General features: G+C 34.3%; 1 protein-coding gene across 4 annotated transcripts in view; it reads right to left on the bottom strand.

Moving 5' to 3' along the window:
- The window catches only part of Grid2 (glutamate ionotropic receptor delta type subunit 2), a 1442266-nt gene that overhangs the window by 289794 nt on the left and 1134367 nt on the right, over nt 1-18105 (bottom strand). For all 4 annotated transcript variants that reach the window (XM_074041373.1, XM_074041371.1, XM_074041372.1 and 1 more), the window contains one exon: nt 14-152. In XM_074041373.1, the coding sequence (XP_073897474.1) occupies nt 14-152 (139 nt within the window). The remainder of the gene's footprint in view (nt 1-13; nt 153-18105) is intronic.

Below are 18105 nucleotides of genomic sequence, written 5' to 3'. Positions count from 1 at the left end.
TTTGTCTACTTACTGGATGGAGCTTTCGATGCGTGTGATAGTGAGGAAAGCAGCAAGGTTTGCTGTGTATGATGAGATGACTATCAAAGCAAAAAGCCACCAAGCCCCCATCATCATCCGGGTAGCCAGAGTTGTATATGGAACCTCCCCACCTGTGGAAAGAAACCAAGATGAAAAGAATATCAACAAGTGTTTACTGAATGCGTATTTGTAGAGTTTATTCATCTATGGTATATAGTTCATAACTTCGATAGTTCAGATATTCTTGTAGACTACAATTAAATTCTACTTTAAGCACAAGGCCCTGAGTTCAATCCCCAGTACCACCCAAAAATATATTTTACTTGACATTTAATGTAATTCTGGTAGTGTTGAACAAGATAGCACATGACAATCCTTCCACTGAAGGCAACGAGAAAAGCTGAATATGGAAAGAAGCAGTATGGACTGGCAGAGTGGCTCAAGTGGCAGACCACCCTGAGTTCAAACACCAGTACTGTCAAAAAAAAAAAGTAGAAAGAGGCAGAAAAAAAATTAGAGGACCGTATTTTCAAACAAGAAGATAACCCAGAAATGGGACCTAGTGTTTATGACTGCTTTCCCTTGGGGAATATTTACCAATTTAAAAAGAAGAATTGAAAAAATAGAGAATCTAGCAATGCCTTACAGTAAAAAAAGACTTCAAAGGTTAGGTGATACAAAAATTGCCTAGGGGTGGGGCAGAAAACTAGAGAATACTCATATGTTTGGAAATTAGTAAGTACAAATCTAGTAGGACATGGATCATGGAAAAATTATACAGAGAAATTATAAATATTTTGAAATGAATCATAATAAAATACTCTGCATCAAAATTCCACATTTTTTGAGACAGGGTCTTGCTATGTATTCCAGCCTGACTTGAACTCGTGATCCCTCTGCCTCTAACTCCAGAGTGCTGGGATTACAAGTGTATAACATCATTCCTGGCACACACATTTTGATAGTTGATGGAAAGCAATTTGTGTTTAGAAGGAAATTTATGTGTATAATGCATAAGAAATGAAAAACTATGAACTGTTCCTCAATTTTAAGAAGATAATTTAAAGTCAAGTTTAAAGAAAATACAAGAGCAAAAATTAACAAAATAAAAAGAAGTACAACAGAACAGAAAAGTCTGATCTAGCAGAAATTTGGTCCTTGGAGTGGGGGGGAACCCACTATAAATAGTTGTGAATAATGGAAGCAGAATGAACACAGAAGTTAGAAGGATAACAAGAGGATCTTAAGTATAATTGTGCCAAAAATTTGAAAATGGAGATGATATGAACAAATTCCTAGAAAATTTTTCTGCTAAAAGAAGTAGAAAGTTTGTATGGTCTTAAAGATTTTGAATCCATAATTAAAACTTGCCCATCAGAAACTCCAATACCAGTAGCATTGCTAGAAAAATCTACCCAATATTTGGGGAACAATTATGTCTACTATTGCACAAGTTCTTCATGAGATTGGAAGAAAACAAGATACTCTTCCATTCACTTTATAAAGAATGCACAGTCTTGATAACAAAAGCTGACACAATCACTCCAAGAAAAAATTTACAAGGCAATCTTTCACATGATTGCTGTTACAAAATGTGAATGCAGGTTGAAAATTGTATAAACAAATGAACAAACCATCTGGCTGGGTTAATTATGAGAAAACAAGTTTGGTTTAGCATTCAAAAATTAATCACTGTAATTTATTGCATTAGCATGAAAAGGGAGAAAGAAAATTATCATCTTGGTTGATGCAGAAAAAGCACAGATCAAATTCACCATCCAGTAATAAAAATAAATAAAACAAACCAATATGTAATTCAGGAAAGTAAACAAAAAACTATTCGTTAGTCTCATAAAGAGAATACAATGACCTATAGCAATATTTTAAAAACTTTCAGCAATTTTAAAGGCTAAAATTTATTACCATCTCCTATTTCACATTAATTTGGATGTGTTAAATAAGCAAAAAGAAGCAGAGAAAAAAACATTTAGAAATTACAAAGAATGATTAAAAGTTATTGATTGGAGATGTGAATATATATGTGGAAATTCTAAGAAATAAGTAGCAAATTACTAAAATTAACAATTTATCAATTTTCTATGGTACAGAACCAATATTCAAAAATCAGTCATATTTACATATGCTAGCAACAAGCACTTAAACATGAAATTAAATATATATAAAACACTTGTAATAGCATTATAATTACCAAGTACCTAGGAATAAACCTACTTAAAGATGTATAAGATATCTACATGAAAAGTTACAAGAAGATGAAGTAAATGGAGCATGTGTAATATTCATTAAGACTCAATATTTCAACAATATAATTTCTCTTCAAATTAATCTATAGATTTAGTCAGTAAATCTCAGTTGAAATCCTAGGTTCTGGCTTTCTGTGTGTGTGTGTATGTGTGTGTGTGTGTGTGTGTAAAGCTGAATGTTAAATTTATAAGAAACTATGAAAGTCTAAAACTAGCCAAGCCACTCTATAAAAAGAAGAAGAAGGAGTCTGGTTCTAGCTGACTCTAAATTTATACAATAGTTAAGATAGTTTAATATTTGCACAGGGATAGACCCAATAGATCGATGACATGTAACGGTAACCCCATCAAAATAATGGCAAACCTCTCAACAGAAACCTTAAAAGCAAGAAGGGCATGGAGTGAGGTATTTCCATCACTGAATGAAAATAATTTCAGCCCTAGGATACTCTACCTAGCAAAACTATCATTCAAATTGATGAAAAAATAAAAATTTTCCATGATAACCAGAAACTAAAACAATACAAGACCACCAAGCCACCACTACAGAAGATTCTAGAAGGAATTCTGCACACAGAAGATGAAAGCAAACAAAACCATGAGAGGATGGGAAGCATCAAACTACAGGAGAAGAAAAGACAAGTAACCAGGGAGTAGCTTTGATTTGACTGCACACAATTAAATCCTTTTTTTAAAATTTTTTTTTATTTTATTATTCATATGTGCATACAAGGCTTGGATCATTTCTCCCCCCTGCCTCCACACCCTCCCTTACCACCCACTCTGCCCCGTCCCTCTCCTCCCTACCCTCTCAATACCCAGCAGAAACTATTTTGCCCTTATTTCTAATTTTGTTGTATAGAGAGTATAAGCCATAATAGGAAGGAACAAGGGTTTTTGCTGGTTGAGATAAGGATAGCTATACAGAGAGTTGACTCACATTAATTTCCTGTGCATGTGTGTTACCTTCTAGGTTAATTCTTTTTGATCTCACCTTTTCTCTAGTTCCTGATCCCCTTTTCCTATCCTTGAACAGCAAAAACAACTAAATGGCACAAATCACCACATACCTATCAATATTAACACTGAATGTCAATGGACTCAACTCCCCCAACAAAAGACACTGTTTGGCAAACTGGATTAAAAAGGAAGATCTGACAATCTGTTGTTTACAGGAGACCCATTTCATTGACAGAAGAAACACTGGCTTAGTGTAAAAGGCTGGATGAAAATTTACCACGCCAATGACCCCTGAAAACAAGCAGGAATAGCAATATTTATATCAGACAAAGTAGACTTCAAACTTACATTGGTCAAATGAGACAAAGAAGGTCACTTCATACTAATAAAAGGGGCAATACACCCAAAGGAGATAACAAGTATCAACCTATATGCACCTAATGTCAGTGCACTCAATTTCCTCAAACATACACTAAAGGACTTAAAAGCACACATGGACTCCAACATAGTGGTATAGGAGATTTTAATACCTCTCTATCACTAGTAGATCAAAAGGACCTAATTGATGACTTCAGAATATTTCACCCAACAACAGCACAATATACATTCTTCTCAGCAGCCCATGGAACTTTCTCCAAAATAGATCATATATTAGGGAACAAGTCAAGCCTCAGCAAATATAAGAATACAGAAATAAGCCCCTGCATTCTATCTGATTAAAATGTATTAAAAATAGAACACAAAAACAACAGCAGAAAACATGCAAATATTTGGAGGCTGAATAATACATTGTTCAACCATCAGTGGGTCATAATAGAAATAAGAGAGGAAATCAAAAGTTTCTTGGAAGCCAATGAAAATAAAAATACAACCTACCAGAACATATGGGACACTGCAAAGGCAGTCCTAAGAAGAAAGTTTATAGCTATGAGTGCCTATATAAAAAGGGCAGAAAGATCTCAAATACATGACCTAATGGTACCTCTCAACTCCTACAAAAACAAGAGCATCCAAAACCCAAAACAAGCAGAAGGAGAGAAATAATAAAAATATGGACTGAAATTAATGAAATAGAGACCAACAACAGCAACAAAACCTACAAAGAATCAACAAGAAAAAGCTGGTTCATTGAAAAAAATAAACAAGATTGACAAGCCCTTGGCAAATCTGACTAAAATGAGGATGGGAAAGACCAAAAGAAGTAAAATAAGAAGTAAAAAAGGGGAGAAAATACCATGGAAATCCAGGGAATCATCAGAGACTTCTTTGAGAACCTATATTCCAATAGATTGGAAAATCTTGAAGAAATGAACAAATTTTTAGATGCTTATAACTATACAAAACTGAATCAAGGGATATTAACCACCTAAACAGATCTATAACATGCAATGAAACTGAAGCAGCAATAGAGTCTCCCAAAAAAAGAAAAGTCCAGGACCCGATGGATTCTCTACTGAATTCTACCAGACCTTTAAGGAAGAATTTTAATACCAACATTCCTTAAACTTTTCCATGAAATAGAAAGGGAAGAGACACTGCCTAACTCATTCTATGAAGCCAGTATTACACTCATCCCAAACTGGACAAGGACACATCCAAAAAGAGCTATAGGCCAATCTCCTTAATGAACATTGATGCAAAAATCTTCAATAAAATAAGGGCAAACTGAATCCAAAAACATATCAAAAAGATCATTCACCATGACCCAGTTGGTTCCATCCCAGGGATGCAGGGGTGGTTCAACATATGTAAATCAATAAATGTAATACAGTACACTAATAGAAGCAAAGACAAAAACCACTTGATCATCTCAGTAGATGCAGAAAAGGCCTTCAACAAGATCCAACACCACTTCATGACAAAAGCTCTAAGAAAACTAAGAATAGAAGGAATGTACCTCAACAATATAAAGGCTATATATGACAAAACTACAGCCAACATCATACTTAATGGGCAAAAACTGAAACCATTTCCCCTAAAGTCAGGAATGAGGCAAGGTGTCTACTCTCCCTATTCCTATCCAACATAGTCCTGGAATTCCTAACTGGAGCAATAAAGCAAGAAGAAGAAATAAAAAGAATACAAATAAGTAAAGAAGTAGTCAAACTATACCTATTTGCAGATGACATGATCTTATATCACAAAGACACAAAAAACTCTACCCCAAAATTTATAGACACCATAAATAGCTTCAGCAGTGTAGCAGGATACAAAATAAACTTATAAAAATCAGTAGCCTTTCTGTATACTAACAATGAACACATTGAGAAAGAATATAGGAAAACAATTCCACTTACAATAGCCTCAAAAAAATCAAATACCTAGGAATAAACTTAACAAAGAATGTAAATGACCTCTATAAGGAGAACTACAAACCACTGAAGAAAGAGATCGAAGAAGAGTACAGAAGAAGGAAAGATCTCCCATGCTCATGTATTGGCAGAATCAACATAGTAAAAATGGCTATTCTACCAAAAGCAATCTACATGTTCAGTGCACTTCACATCAAAATCCCAATGACGTTCATCACAGAGATTGAAAAATCTATCCTAAAGTTCATCTGGAAACACAAAAGAATGTGAATAGCCAAGGTAATTCTGAGCAAAAAGAGCAATGCTGGAGGTATCACAATACCTGACTTCAAAGTATTCCACAGAGCCATAGCAATAAAAACAGCATGGTGCTGGCACAAAAATAGATACAAAGACCACTGGAACAGAATAGAGGACCTGGATATGAATCCACTCAGCTATGCCCACTTTATTTTTGACAAAGATGCCAAAAACATGATGAAGAAATGACATCCTCTTCAACAAATGTCACTGGGAAAAGTGAGTATCTGCCTGCAGAAAACTGAAACTAGATCCAGGCCTGTCACCCTAACTCAAAGTGGATTAAGGACCTTAATATCAAACTGAGAACCTTGCAGTTAGTACAGGAAAGAGCAGAGAATACTCTGGAAGCCATGGTTATAAGCAAGGACTTCCTCAGTAGAACTCCAGCAGCTCAACAACTAAGAGAAAGGATGGACAAATGAGACTGCGTGAAATTAAAAAGCTTCTGCACAACAAAAGAAATGGTCTCTATATTGAAGAGATCACCCACAGAATGGGAGAAAATATTTGCCAGCTATACATCAAAGGACTGATAATACAAGGAGCTCAAAAAACTAAACTTCTCAAAAATCAATGAACCAATAAAGAAGTAGGCAACTAAACTAAACAGAACTTTTGCAAAAGAAGTCCAAATTGCCAAACAACACATGAAAAAAAAATGCTCACCATCATTGACTATAAAGGAAATGCAAATCAAAAGCACACTAAGATTCCACCTCATACCTGTTAAAATAGCTATCATCAAGAACACCATCAACAACAAATGTTGGTGAGGATGCGGAGAAAAAGGAACCCTCATACACTGCTGGTGGAAATGTAAGCTAGTACAACCACTTTGGAAAACAATATGGAGGATTCTTAAAAAACTAAACACAGATCTGCCACATGATCCAGCAATCCCACTCCCAGAGATATAACTGAAGGAATGTGACTCAGATTATTCCAGAGGCACCTGCACACCCATGTTTATTACAGCACTATTCACAATAGCCAAGCAATGGAAACAGCCAAGATGCCCCACTACTGATGAATGGATTGAGATAATGTGGTATTTATACAAAATGGAATTTTATTCAGCCACAAAGAATCAAATTTTGTCATTTGCAGGTAAATGGATAGAACTGGAGAACATCATCTTAACCAAAGTTAGCCAGGCTCAGAAGGGCAAAAATTGTATGTTCTCCTTCATATGTGGATTATAGACCTAAAACAAATGCAGAAATATTATTGGACATGGGTTATACACTAAGGGGAGAATGTGCATGGGAGGAATAGGGAAAGGGAAGGAAACCTAAAACTTGAAAGTGTTTGATGTGCTTACTATAGAGGAGTGATAAAATAATCTTGAATTAGCAAAGGCCACTATGGGAAGGGGACCAGGAATAGTGAAGAGGTCTGGCAGAGATGAACCAATGTGGGTTGCAATACACATGTGCATGGAAGCAATGCTAGGGATCTCTGTATAGCTATCCTTATCTCAAACTAGCAAAAACATTATGTTTTTCTTACTATCTCTTCAACAAAATTGGAGAACAAGAGAACAAGAGAATCTGTTCTGCCCAGAAGGGGACGTGGGGGGAGGAGGTGGCCCAAACATGTGTACACATGTGAGTAAATGTAAAAATGATAAAATAAAAACAGAGAGAGAACTTTCTAAATGCAGCCTAACAAAGAAAAATAAAAAAGAAAATGGGTGAGAGTTTTCCTAACAAGACAACCAAACCACCACTACATATTTGAAATGATGGTGGTATTATTAGTTATTTAGTATATACAAAGCAAAACAAAAATCAAAGAATTATTTCCAGGCTCAAGAATGATTGAAATAAAAAGATAGACCATATCAAGTGTTGCCAAATGCATAAAGCTAACAGAATGCTTGTCTTTTGTTAGTGGGACTGTATATGAATTCAATCACTTTGATACTTTGATAAATAATTTGGTAGCATCTTTGGAAACTAATATCTTAGTTATATACCTAACAGATAAATACAGGAATGCTCACAGTAGCATATACAAAATGTCCCTAACTAGACCTTCTTTGAGAGTAGAAGAATAGAAAATTGTGTTTTTGTACAATGGAATATTACACAGCAATGAAAATAAAGCATGTCTCAATTAAAAATTCTATCATGAATGGATTTCACAAACCTATTGTTGACTAAAAGAATGTATACTATATGATGACTGTTGAAAAACAGATAACATGAATGGTAGTGCCGGTAATCCCACTGGTGGTTACTGAATGAATAATAGCTGAGGGAAAAGCAGTGAGATTTGTATAATAGGTAATGTTAATCTTTTGCTATGTGGTGATTTTCACAGGTGTTCTGCTACTGATAATTCCTTGAGATGCACATTTAAGTTTTATGCTCTTTTCTGTATATAAATATTTCACAAATAAATACTAAACAACTGAGGATAGTAACGAGAGTCAGGTGAGTTTAACAAAACCAATTCTTTTCTTTTTTCTTCTTTTTTGTCTACAGTTTGGAAATGACTGTTTTTCATAGATACAGGTTGCTAGAGGAGACAGGTAAATGCTATAAAAATTATATGCTGAAATTAAAAAGCAACAGCACTATCTCATCTTGCTAAAATATTACAAAAATTAGGCTGAAATTGCTGACATTTCAGGGTTTGCAAAAGTCTGACTTAAGGATTTGCATTCCTTCCCACAACCTCTGGTGAGTCTGATGCCTTCCAACATCAGTCTGCAGAGGATGAGGAACTTGTATTTCTGAAGTGACCCCTCGGCTGTAAGGACAATCTTCTTGACACTGATTAACATTTTCATGGGACTGGTTTGCCACATTGAAAAATCGTATCAACCTAGCTACTGTATATATTATCTTACTTACAAAAGCTGTTAAAAAAATAATGTTTTGTCCTCAGGCAGGATTGTACAAGTCGATTATTTCACCCGACTAAGGCAAAAACTGTTGTTCTAAATTTTATTCTGCGAGTATGGCATTTTTGTGCTTGCCTCGAAATACAGGTGACTGATTAATTTTTAGATTCTCCAATTAGTTGTTTGGTAAATCAGATTCCTATATGTTTAAAGATTCACAAAATTCATATATTCTAATCTGGTGCTATAGGACTCATGAATGCTAATTAACCTCAAAATGGAAGAAGAGTTATTATATTTACTTGTAAACATTCTTCAAGAGTGAATATACTGAAACAAGCTGACCAATTCAAGTCTTAATAAATATTAGAATGTTTTACATGCAATGAACCACATTTCAGAAGAAGTGAATACTGTTGGGAACTAATGTGGAACTCTTTGCCAGTGAAGATACATTTCTCATTTATGGATGAGAATGAACGTACATATCAGTTACAAAGTGCTTCATGGATGACAGTCATTTTTATATGTTAGTATATTCTTTAAAGTTTATTTATATACAAATTGAGGTAATAGGTTCACTCTTCTGAACCCCCCCTTTTTTTTTCTTTTTTTGTGGTTCTGGGGTTTGCACTCAGGGTGTACACCTTGAGCCACGTCACCAGCCTTTTATTGTGATTTTTTTTTCTGAGATAGGGTCTTGCAAACTATTTGCCTGGGACTGGCTTCAAACCTCCTGATGTCTGCCTCCAAGAGTAGCTAGGATTACAGATGTGAGCCACTGGCACCTGGACTGAACCCGTTTTTAAGCTAAGATGGGTTTCCTGAAATGTAGCATGTCCAGTGTAAGAGGTGGCTTTAAGTAGGTACCAGGAAATCACACTGTGTTTTCATGAGAATGTTGCTTTGTTACAATTGTCTGTATTTGTTTTTAATCATGGCAAGAACAAAGCCTCAGCTCTTAGCATAAAGAAATCATCTATTTTTACAAATGGAAGACAAATCTCAAATTCCATCTCTTGGGCAATGGAAACTAATAAAAGTTTCATTTATGTTTGACTTCTTTTATAGCTATTTTCTGTTTGATGTAATGATACTGCTTTTATGTCTCTAATAGTGAGTATAACCCTTGTTAACAATGACCTTAACCTCTCTGTGCTCTCAATTTCAAGCATCCACTGTTCACTGCCACCTCAAGTCTTTTGAGCCTCCTCCCTCCATAACATCTACGGTCCCAAGGTTTTGGATCTGCTGACACTGCCACCTTTTCACTGTCCCATCCCAGCCACTTAGACAGATTTCTCTCCTATGCAGGATAAACCCAGGGTTGAATGCAATCACTGTTATTAACCCTCAACATCCTATATTCTTCTTGGCAAATCCCCAAACTGAATCAAATCCTGTTCTTTTCCACCCTGTGTGTAAACTGTGTGCAGCTGCACATAACTGTGGAGTGGTGGGTGACTGTGCACTCTGTTTTAAATCCATGACCACAAACTTTAAGTGAATCTTTAGTGTGGCCTCATAGTCACACATATCTCTGTAGGGATTCTCTCCTCCACTTTGCTAGACACTTATTTAAGAGTTTTCCTTTTCCAGTACCCCAAATCTCCTTCCTCATCAGCTAAAAATCATGAAATCTATCTCATGCAAAAAATTAAAGCAAACAGAAAAAACTTCCAGAGAAAATTGGATGCAAAACAAGGTACAGTGTACATTTGGGGATAAGAAAGGAACATGTACTTATTTTAAAAAAAGAAATAATACACAAATAAAACCAAAGTAAATATAGGATAGAGGGAGGGTACAGAGTGGCAGGGATGAGGATGCTATTAAGATTTTTTTGTAATTTGTTATTTAATTTAAATTTGAATTTGGAACTTGTAAATGTACAAAATTTTTTAAAACTTAAATTAAAAAAATTAAAACAAACTGATCCAAATTAACTTGAGAGTATATCAATTTAGTGACATAATCAAATAGCAGAAAGAATTATGTCAGATGACTTTACTGTTCTAGGAATGGGGAGAGGGGAGATGAAGGATGGTGGAGGGGGTGAATTCAAGTATGATACATTTGATATTTTATAAAAGCTTTTGTAAATGCCACAATGTACCCCCACCCAGCACCACAATAAAACTCAATAAGTAAATAAAAACAATGACTGTACCTACTACAGAAGGCCATAGTCTATAGGCCCTGTCATATAGCTGTCTTTTTACTTTCAGGACCTATTCCTTTCCCTGTCTCTTTATGCCTTTTAGTGATAATAGTTCTCCTATTTATGGGTATTTCACCAGCTCTGCTACTGTCTGAAAACACCACCAGGATTTTAGTAGAGTTTCCTTGATTCCTAGATACAATGCAGTATCTGTTCCTATGTAGATACAGAACCACAAAAATGGGATTCTGGTATTGATTGCTGTCATATCTGTACAGTACACATTGATAGAAAGTAGAACACTGACTATCCATCGTTGGTGGCTACGGCTACATGATGATTGTTGAAATAATCACCAGTGTTGATGTGAGATGAAATGCAAGGCCTTGAGGCATTAACTCTCTGTGTCAATGATGGTCACTTTGAAGACTGCAGTTCCAGCTAACTGCTCTGAAGCCTCAGAATGAATACAATGGCGGGAAAGGAGAAATTGAAAGCAATAAATGTCCAGTTGAGAAATGAAGTGATATTTGAAAGTCTCTTAATCCTATAGTGTCAGAGTACGGATGGCTGAGGACAAGACTAAGGCTTGACCATGTATGTAGCAAACAGTTCAGCCACCAGTTAATCTTCTGCACATAAGGTCTCTTGTGCTAGGGGAAAGAAACTTTCAGTTCCAAATTCCTCTGAACTGTTTTGGTATTGAAAGCAACTCATCCTCTGTGTGGGAATCAGCCTCCCTAGCAAAAGTGCTTTTATGTGACTGGACCCAGAGGATCTTGCAGTTCTCTTCTGGTCTTACCCACAATTCTCCTTGTTGCCTTCAGGTTAGACATGAAGTCCCCAGATAATTGAGTCAGTGAAGAATTAGCCCATTTATAAAATTTTATAATGAACAGGATGAAATGTAAGTACAGATTAAGAAAAATATGTTGTCGTGGGTGGAAATGACTTGAGATTTGGGATTTAATGTGTTGACATGGTAGTTGGGGATGGTAGTCATAATGTACTAGATTGATAATTGCAGAGTGGGCCAATAATGAAGGGATTTTAGGAATAACAGAGACAAGTTCTCTGGAATAGTGCAGAGACTCAAGGAAGTAGAAATGTTAGAATACATTTTTTCTGAAAAACTTGTTCACCTTCTTTATGTGAGAGAGATACTCCTTACGAAAAGACATTAAGAAATGCATGGGAGGGACTGGAGCACAAACATTTCTGAGGAGCTCTGACAGTTTGGGGAATTCTATGATAAATCAGATTTATTGATAACAAAATGAATGAACTATTTTAGGCTGTGGAGGTTAGATGCCTAACTCTCAGAGACAAGGTAAAATTACCATAATAGCCATGGCTGTTTATGAATGGTAATTGGAGAATATTGACCTTCAGAGATCTATAGTAATAATTTATTGATCATAGGGCCCCTAAAAATGAAATAAGTTCTTCTATTTACATAACTTACACCATTCAAAACCTACTAATCATAGGCTGTAATTCACAAAATGTTAAGGTAATTTTTTATATGAATAGACAGAACAATTCTAGATTTGAGGACAGAACCCTAACTTTAATTGCTAACTGGGAATTTGGCAATTCCCAGAACTCATCCAATTTATGGATCCAAAAACCCAAGACTGAAGAAAAGTCCAGGTTACTATTAAGAGCTGAATAATATTTTCTCAGTCAGAGATACTATTGCTCCTAAAGTATCTTCCTGTCTTTAAAAATTCACTGATTTTTGCTGCCATATACTGCATTGTGGTGTTTTTGAACATGTAATATTTAAAATATTTTGACTTTTTTGATAGAATCCATGTAGAGTTTATTTGGTGAGACAAATGAATGCTTTATGTCTTATATAAGTGAAAAGAACTATGAAACACATTTTGTAGCATTATCTTTGGAAAATATAGTGGTATATAACCTTACTCCTCTATTGTTAACATGTGTTTCTCCATAGTGTTGACATTTCAGTGGATTTCGAATGTCAAAATACTGTTCCAGACTGGTTGATAACTCTATTTGCAAAAGTAGGCTAGAAAGCATTAGGTCATATAATTGAAATGGCAATTTTTGTACATAGGACAACTTCTCTGGCTTAATATTTACATTTAATAGTAATTGTAATACATTAAAGCTGCTTAGAAATAGCAGTTCCTTCTCTCCATGTTTTAACTTTATTTATACTCTTCTATTTTGAAAATACCCACATTAACTAAATAGTAAATTTAACACATTTTGCATTTTTAGTAAAGTTATTTTCCACACACAAATGGACATTGATGTGTTCTATTCATCTATTCATAATTATATGAAATAAGATTATTCTTCTGGGGCAAATAAAAAAAATGTTATTTTAACATTAAGACTTCCTACTCAAAGAGATAATCTTTGCAATTTTATAATTTGGATTTAATACAAATTATAATTAAATTATAATACAAATTTATGTTATTGAACTCAGAACTATGGAATACTTCTGATGACCAGATGTGAAAACTGTTAAATTAACAATTAATTATAATCAAATTAAATGGCTGCTGGCTATACCACATTAACACGACTTTGAAGTGCCAGTTGCTATAACTTATATCAGAAACGGATTGAATTTCATTTGACAAAAAAGTAACACTTGGCAGCTTTTAACTTTCCCAATGCTTTTATTACTCCAGCTTTATAAAATTCCCACTGTTACTAATGAGCTAGAGAATAAAAAACAGTCCCTTGAAAGTCAATCACACATTTCAGGTTCCCAGTTTATAAAGTGAGCTGCATTATAATTTTACACAGTCGTAACTCAAGTAACAGTTAAAAAATTTTAATGTAAGTGGTGCATTGAAATATAAACTTCTGTAAGTACATTAAGAGCTCATTGATCAGCAATATATACAATGCTTACCACGATTCCATACCACAAACTGGTTAACTCTCCAATGTCAATGACAGTGACAGTGATAGCTATTTAGAAACTTTCTCTAGGTCTCATTTAATGAAGTCTTTTACCTCCTGCACTAATTGTTTTGCATTCAGTCCTACTAGATAACTTGATCACCACATAAATGAATTGCATTTAATCTGTTGAAAGTAGGTTGTTACTTATGAACTTTGTTCAATCAGACAAATCTTCCAGAACACTAACTAGCAACTTTCTTTTTTATGAAACTAGTTTATCTTGAATTATTAAATTTGCTCTTTCTAAAGATTCTGAAATGATGTTGAAATTATAATATCTTTTCTAGTATTTAAGAGATTTTTCTTTAAATAATTGGGCTTCTAAATGTCTGAAATGGAGTGATATGCTTGGACAACCTGGTAGCATATAAGGCTATTTATTGAAATTTCCACTAATCCATATATCTGTATTTTATACTTCTGCTAATGGGTAATGAAAGCAGCCTTAACCTAAAGCAGAATGGGTACATGGATATGTACCACAAGTTTTCCATGAATGTCTTATAATTTTTATATGAAACAGAATGTATTTGCTTATCTCTTTCTGTTCCCTTCCCTAGTGTGTACCAAGTAACTACACTTCTAAATGCTAATGCTAAAAATGAAACTATATCTTCAGAACATTGATAACATGACTAAATTTCAAAATCTTTAGAGAAAATTTTCCCAAACCCTCATTGACTCATTGAACATTTCTGATTGTTTGTCTGGTTTCCATTAACTAGTATTTTGCCTAAATTATATATGCTTAAGAGGTGCCCCTGGATATATCTTCAGTCATTGTTTTCATGTTCTTCTATCTGTTCCATTTTGCTATTTGTATTTACTATTAAGAAATAAAAGAGAGGAGAAACCAAATAGCATCATACTTTATTTCCTGGTTTGTCTTCAGATACGCTAGAAAATGACTTGCTTTATAAGAATCTAAGTCCAAGATTTTGGTAAAAGATTTAAGTGCATAGGAGACAGAACATTCCCATCTGATATTACAAAATCGGAACATTTGACATTTTTAGTAATTCTATTGAAAAGGCAGAAAGGAACCAAACAAAACTGTCACAATATTCAGAAAGTTCAGAAAGTGTATAAATTGACTTTTCTAAAATCAATTTATACATTATGCTCTCTTTCCCCTTCATTTCTACCCTATGTGATGATATGCATTATTTATTTATGTTTTGAATATTAAAGTATTTGACTGACACTTTAGATGCTTTGTTTCTGCTTTTAATACATTGATATATATTGGTTTTCATCTGCTCATCAAAAAAGAAAGAAAACAAGGAACACTGAGGGCATGGTTTAAACAAGAAGGATACTGAGATTTCTTAAATATATGAAAATGCCACTCTTCACAAGCTCTCAAAACTCATTTTATTTTCCTTTGGTACTATTTTTCTTGTTACCTACTGATTTCACCACCAATCTGGCAATGAAATAAAGCTGAGAAAGGTGCTGAAAGAGGAAATATTGTCTACATGACTGGTCGTTTGTCAAACAGCATGCAGCTGGGCTGCAGTTGAGTCACAGCCTGCCACTCTGTAGTGATGTATTAGCTTTTAATGTTTTAAAATAATTATAGTGAGGCCTAAGCCACTATATAAAACCACTGTATAAATTCTAGTGCCATTAGTAACCCCATTTTTCAGAGATTCAATCAATCAGTGGTTGGGAGGAAAATTGCACCCATTTTGCCAGTTCCAGAAGCATGAAAGTTCAAAGAGTAAGCAGCAGTTGTCAACAGGAATCAAAGTGAAATGGATCTTAACATGAAGTTTTTCATTTAGAATTTTTGAGTCTAGTTCCTAAACTAGGCCTTATGCATAAATGTGTCATGAGTTCCCACCAGGTCAGAGAATGTCAATATGTATTCAATCAGTTTTAATGATAAAAGGGTCAGGAATAAGTCTAAAAGACATTTTTAAAGTTCCAAAATGCCATTCAAATGCAGCAAACTATTAATCACCATTGAAGATTACTTTTAAATTAGAACTCGTTTATTGAGTATTCATTAGATTTATAATTTGATTGAGAAAGGAATCATTTGACATCATGAGTCTAGGCTTTCAAACAACATCAGCCTTCTCAACCTCGAACTTTCTCTTCTATAACTTCCTGTTTTCCAGAGCTCTGAGAACATTCTAAAGAATAGGAGGAGAAAAATGGGTTCCAGTTTGATTTCTTTTCTGTATATTCTTTTGAATAATTGGTTGGAAAATGTCTGAAGGAATGAGATTTTGGTTTGCTGGCACTATAGGAAATTTATTGCAATAAAATATAGACATGTTGTTCAGTATATAAGTTCTATGTATTCAGATAAATTTCACAGTAAAACTGACAGCTTTATGATTGAAGGATATAAAATAACTCATCACAAATAGTGATTTCCAAAATTTCTGATTGACTAAGCAAGTATTGGGCCACAACTCAAATGTTTCTCTGTGTTTCTGACTGCAAATTAAGTAAAAATAAATACATTTTATAATTCCACATGTGTTAAATACTTCATTTAAAGAACATCTTTTCTTTTCTTTTTTATACATCTGGGTGTGGTTTCTAAATTGTCCCAGGAAGTTCTAATGGCACTTAATTTAGAGCCTATGGAGTCACTGAGGCAGGGACTTGGAATTGAATTGATGAGCAGTAGAAAAATCAGGAAACAGGGTCACATTGCTGGATTGAATTGGTATACCAAAACCATGGATGTACAAGTAGGGAGTGGGGCCTTGAAAAGAGAAGATAAAGGTGAAGTTGCAAAATAAATCAAAATAAAAGGTTTACTAAATTCAAGTCAAAATTAGGGAATAAGAGATTATAAAACATAGATCAGGAACAAAATATAAGTGCCTGTATTTATTAAGTATTTACAATAGTACCAGGCATTGAATTAAGTACCTTACAAGCATTTTTTTTCATTTAATCCTCACTACAGCTTCATGATGTAATTAGGAGCCAAGTTCAAGAGGAGTAGAGAAATGTGATATGGGGTCACAGGTATCACAGACAAAGGGGAAGACCGGGCAGGAAGGGACACTTCTCAGAGAGTCTAGGAAGCCCATGTGTCTTCTCCCAAGTGCTTCACCGTTTCTCTAATGGTAGATTTATTATTGCCACTTGATTTTCTTCCTTTGTTCATCTCAATGACAGAAATAAATAGGTTTAGGTCATGGGCCACTAGACTAAAACTTTAGGATAGATTCAAGCAAATGCAATTAGGATAAACAGAATAAGAGTTTATCTCTAACTACAGAAAAAATCCATTATTTTGGCATGAAAATAATTTACTGAGATCAAGATATTTAGATGATACCAGGAAACAACCAACTTAACACATGACCAGTATAATTAGTTGGTGATCTTGGAAGATATTACATGTTAAGGGTATGGAAGGTAATATTGCAACAAGAGATTCTAATGACAAGTGTAAGAAACAAGGTAGGAGGAGTTCCTTCTCTAAAATTGTCCGCAGAGATGGGCTGGGATTCTATATGCCGTAACTTTGAGATAACAAGTGCTTTCATAGTTCCTCTATTTTAATGACAACATATAAACTTTTAATTTAATCATTAAAAAGTCTAATAAGCCCCTAGTATTAGAATTATAGACACCTATAATATTTTCTTTTCAAATTACTTTGACAGATTACCTTTATGTAACTTTAGACATAGTAGTAGATTATGTGTCAGTGAACAAAAGTTTCAAAGTGTAAAGTGTAAATGCAAACAAGATGGTGAGTTAATCTCTTGCTCCCTTTTCCCCTAGAAGCATTCATTAAGAAAACATGTATTTTCGGCATCTTCTAAGTCTAATAGACTTAGAAACTTCTTCTATGCCTATATGACAACACGCAGGAGACTTGTAATGTCCATGAATTCTATTTAAAAAGTAGACTTGCTGGGCAGTTGTATGTGAAAACATTATTTAAGTAAGTGTTATTAATTGTAATCATGTGATCAGTTCTTCTACATCCTCAGCAACTTTCCTTTTTCTTTCTTAAATCATTTTGCTCATGGTGCAAATATTCTGATTTTACTGTAGAATAAAACTTTCATGCAGATAGATTCCTTAGAAAATATTTGACCCTTGCAGACAAATAGTGAAATCCAAGAAAATTATTGGATGATAACCTTCTTAAGGATTTAATGTTATTCTTACAGAAATTTTCAAAGTTTCCCTCATCCTCAGAATCTTTTGTTGCTTTGGAAACAGTTACTGGAAGATTGTTTGATATTTATGTTTTTTCTATAAGTGACATAAAAAATAAAAATCTGAACAATT

Source organism: Castor canadensis, chromosome 9 (assembly GCF_047511655.1).
Source record: "Castor canadensis chromosome 9, mCasCan1.hap1v2, whole genome shotgun sequence".
Classification (NCBI taxonomy): Eukaryota; Metazoa; Chordata; class Mammalia; order Rodentia; family Castoridae; genus Castor; species Castor canadensis.
Note: the sequence above shows the minus strand (reverse complement) of the source record. Positions and strands in the feature narration are given on the sequence as shown.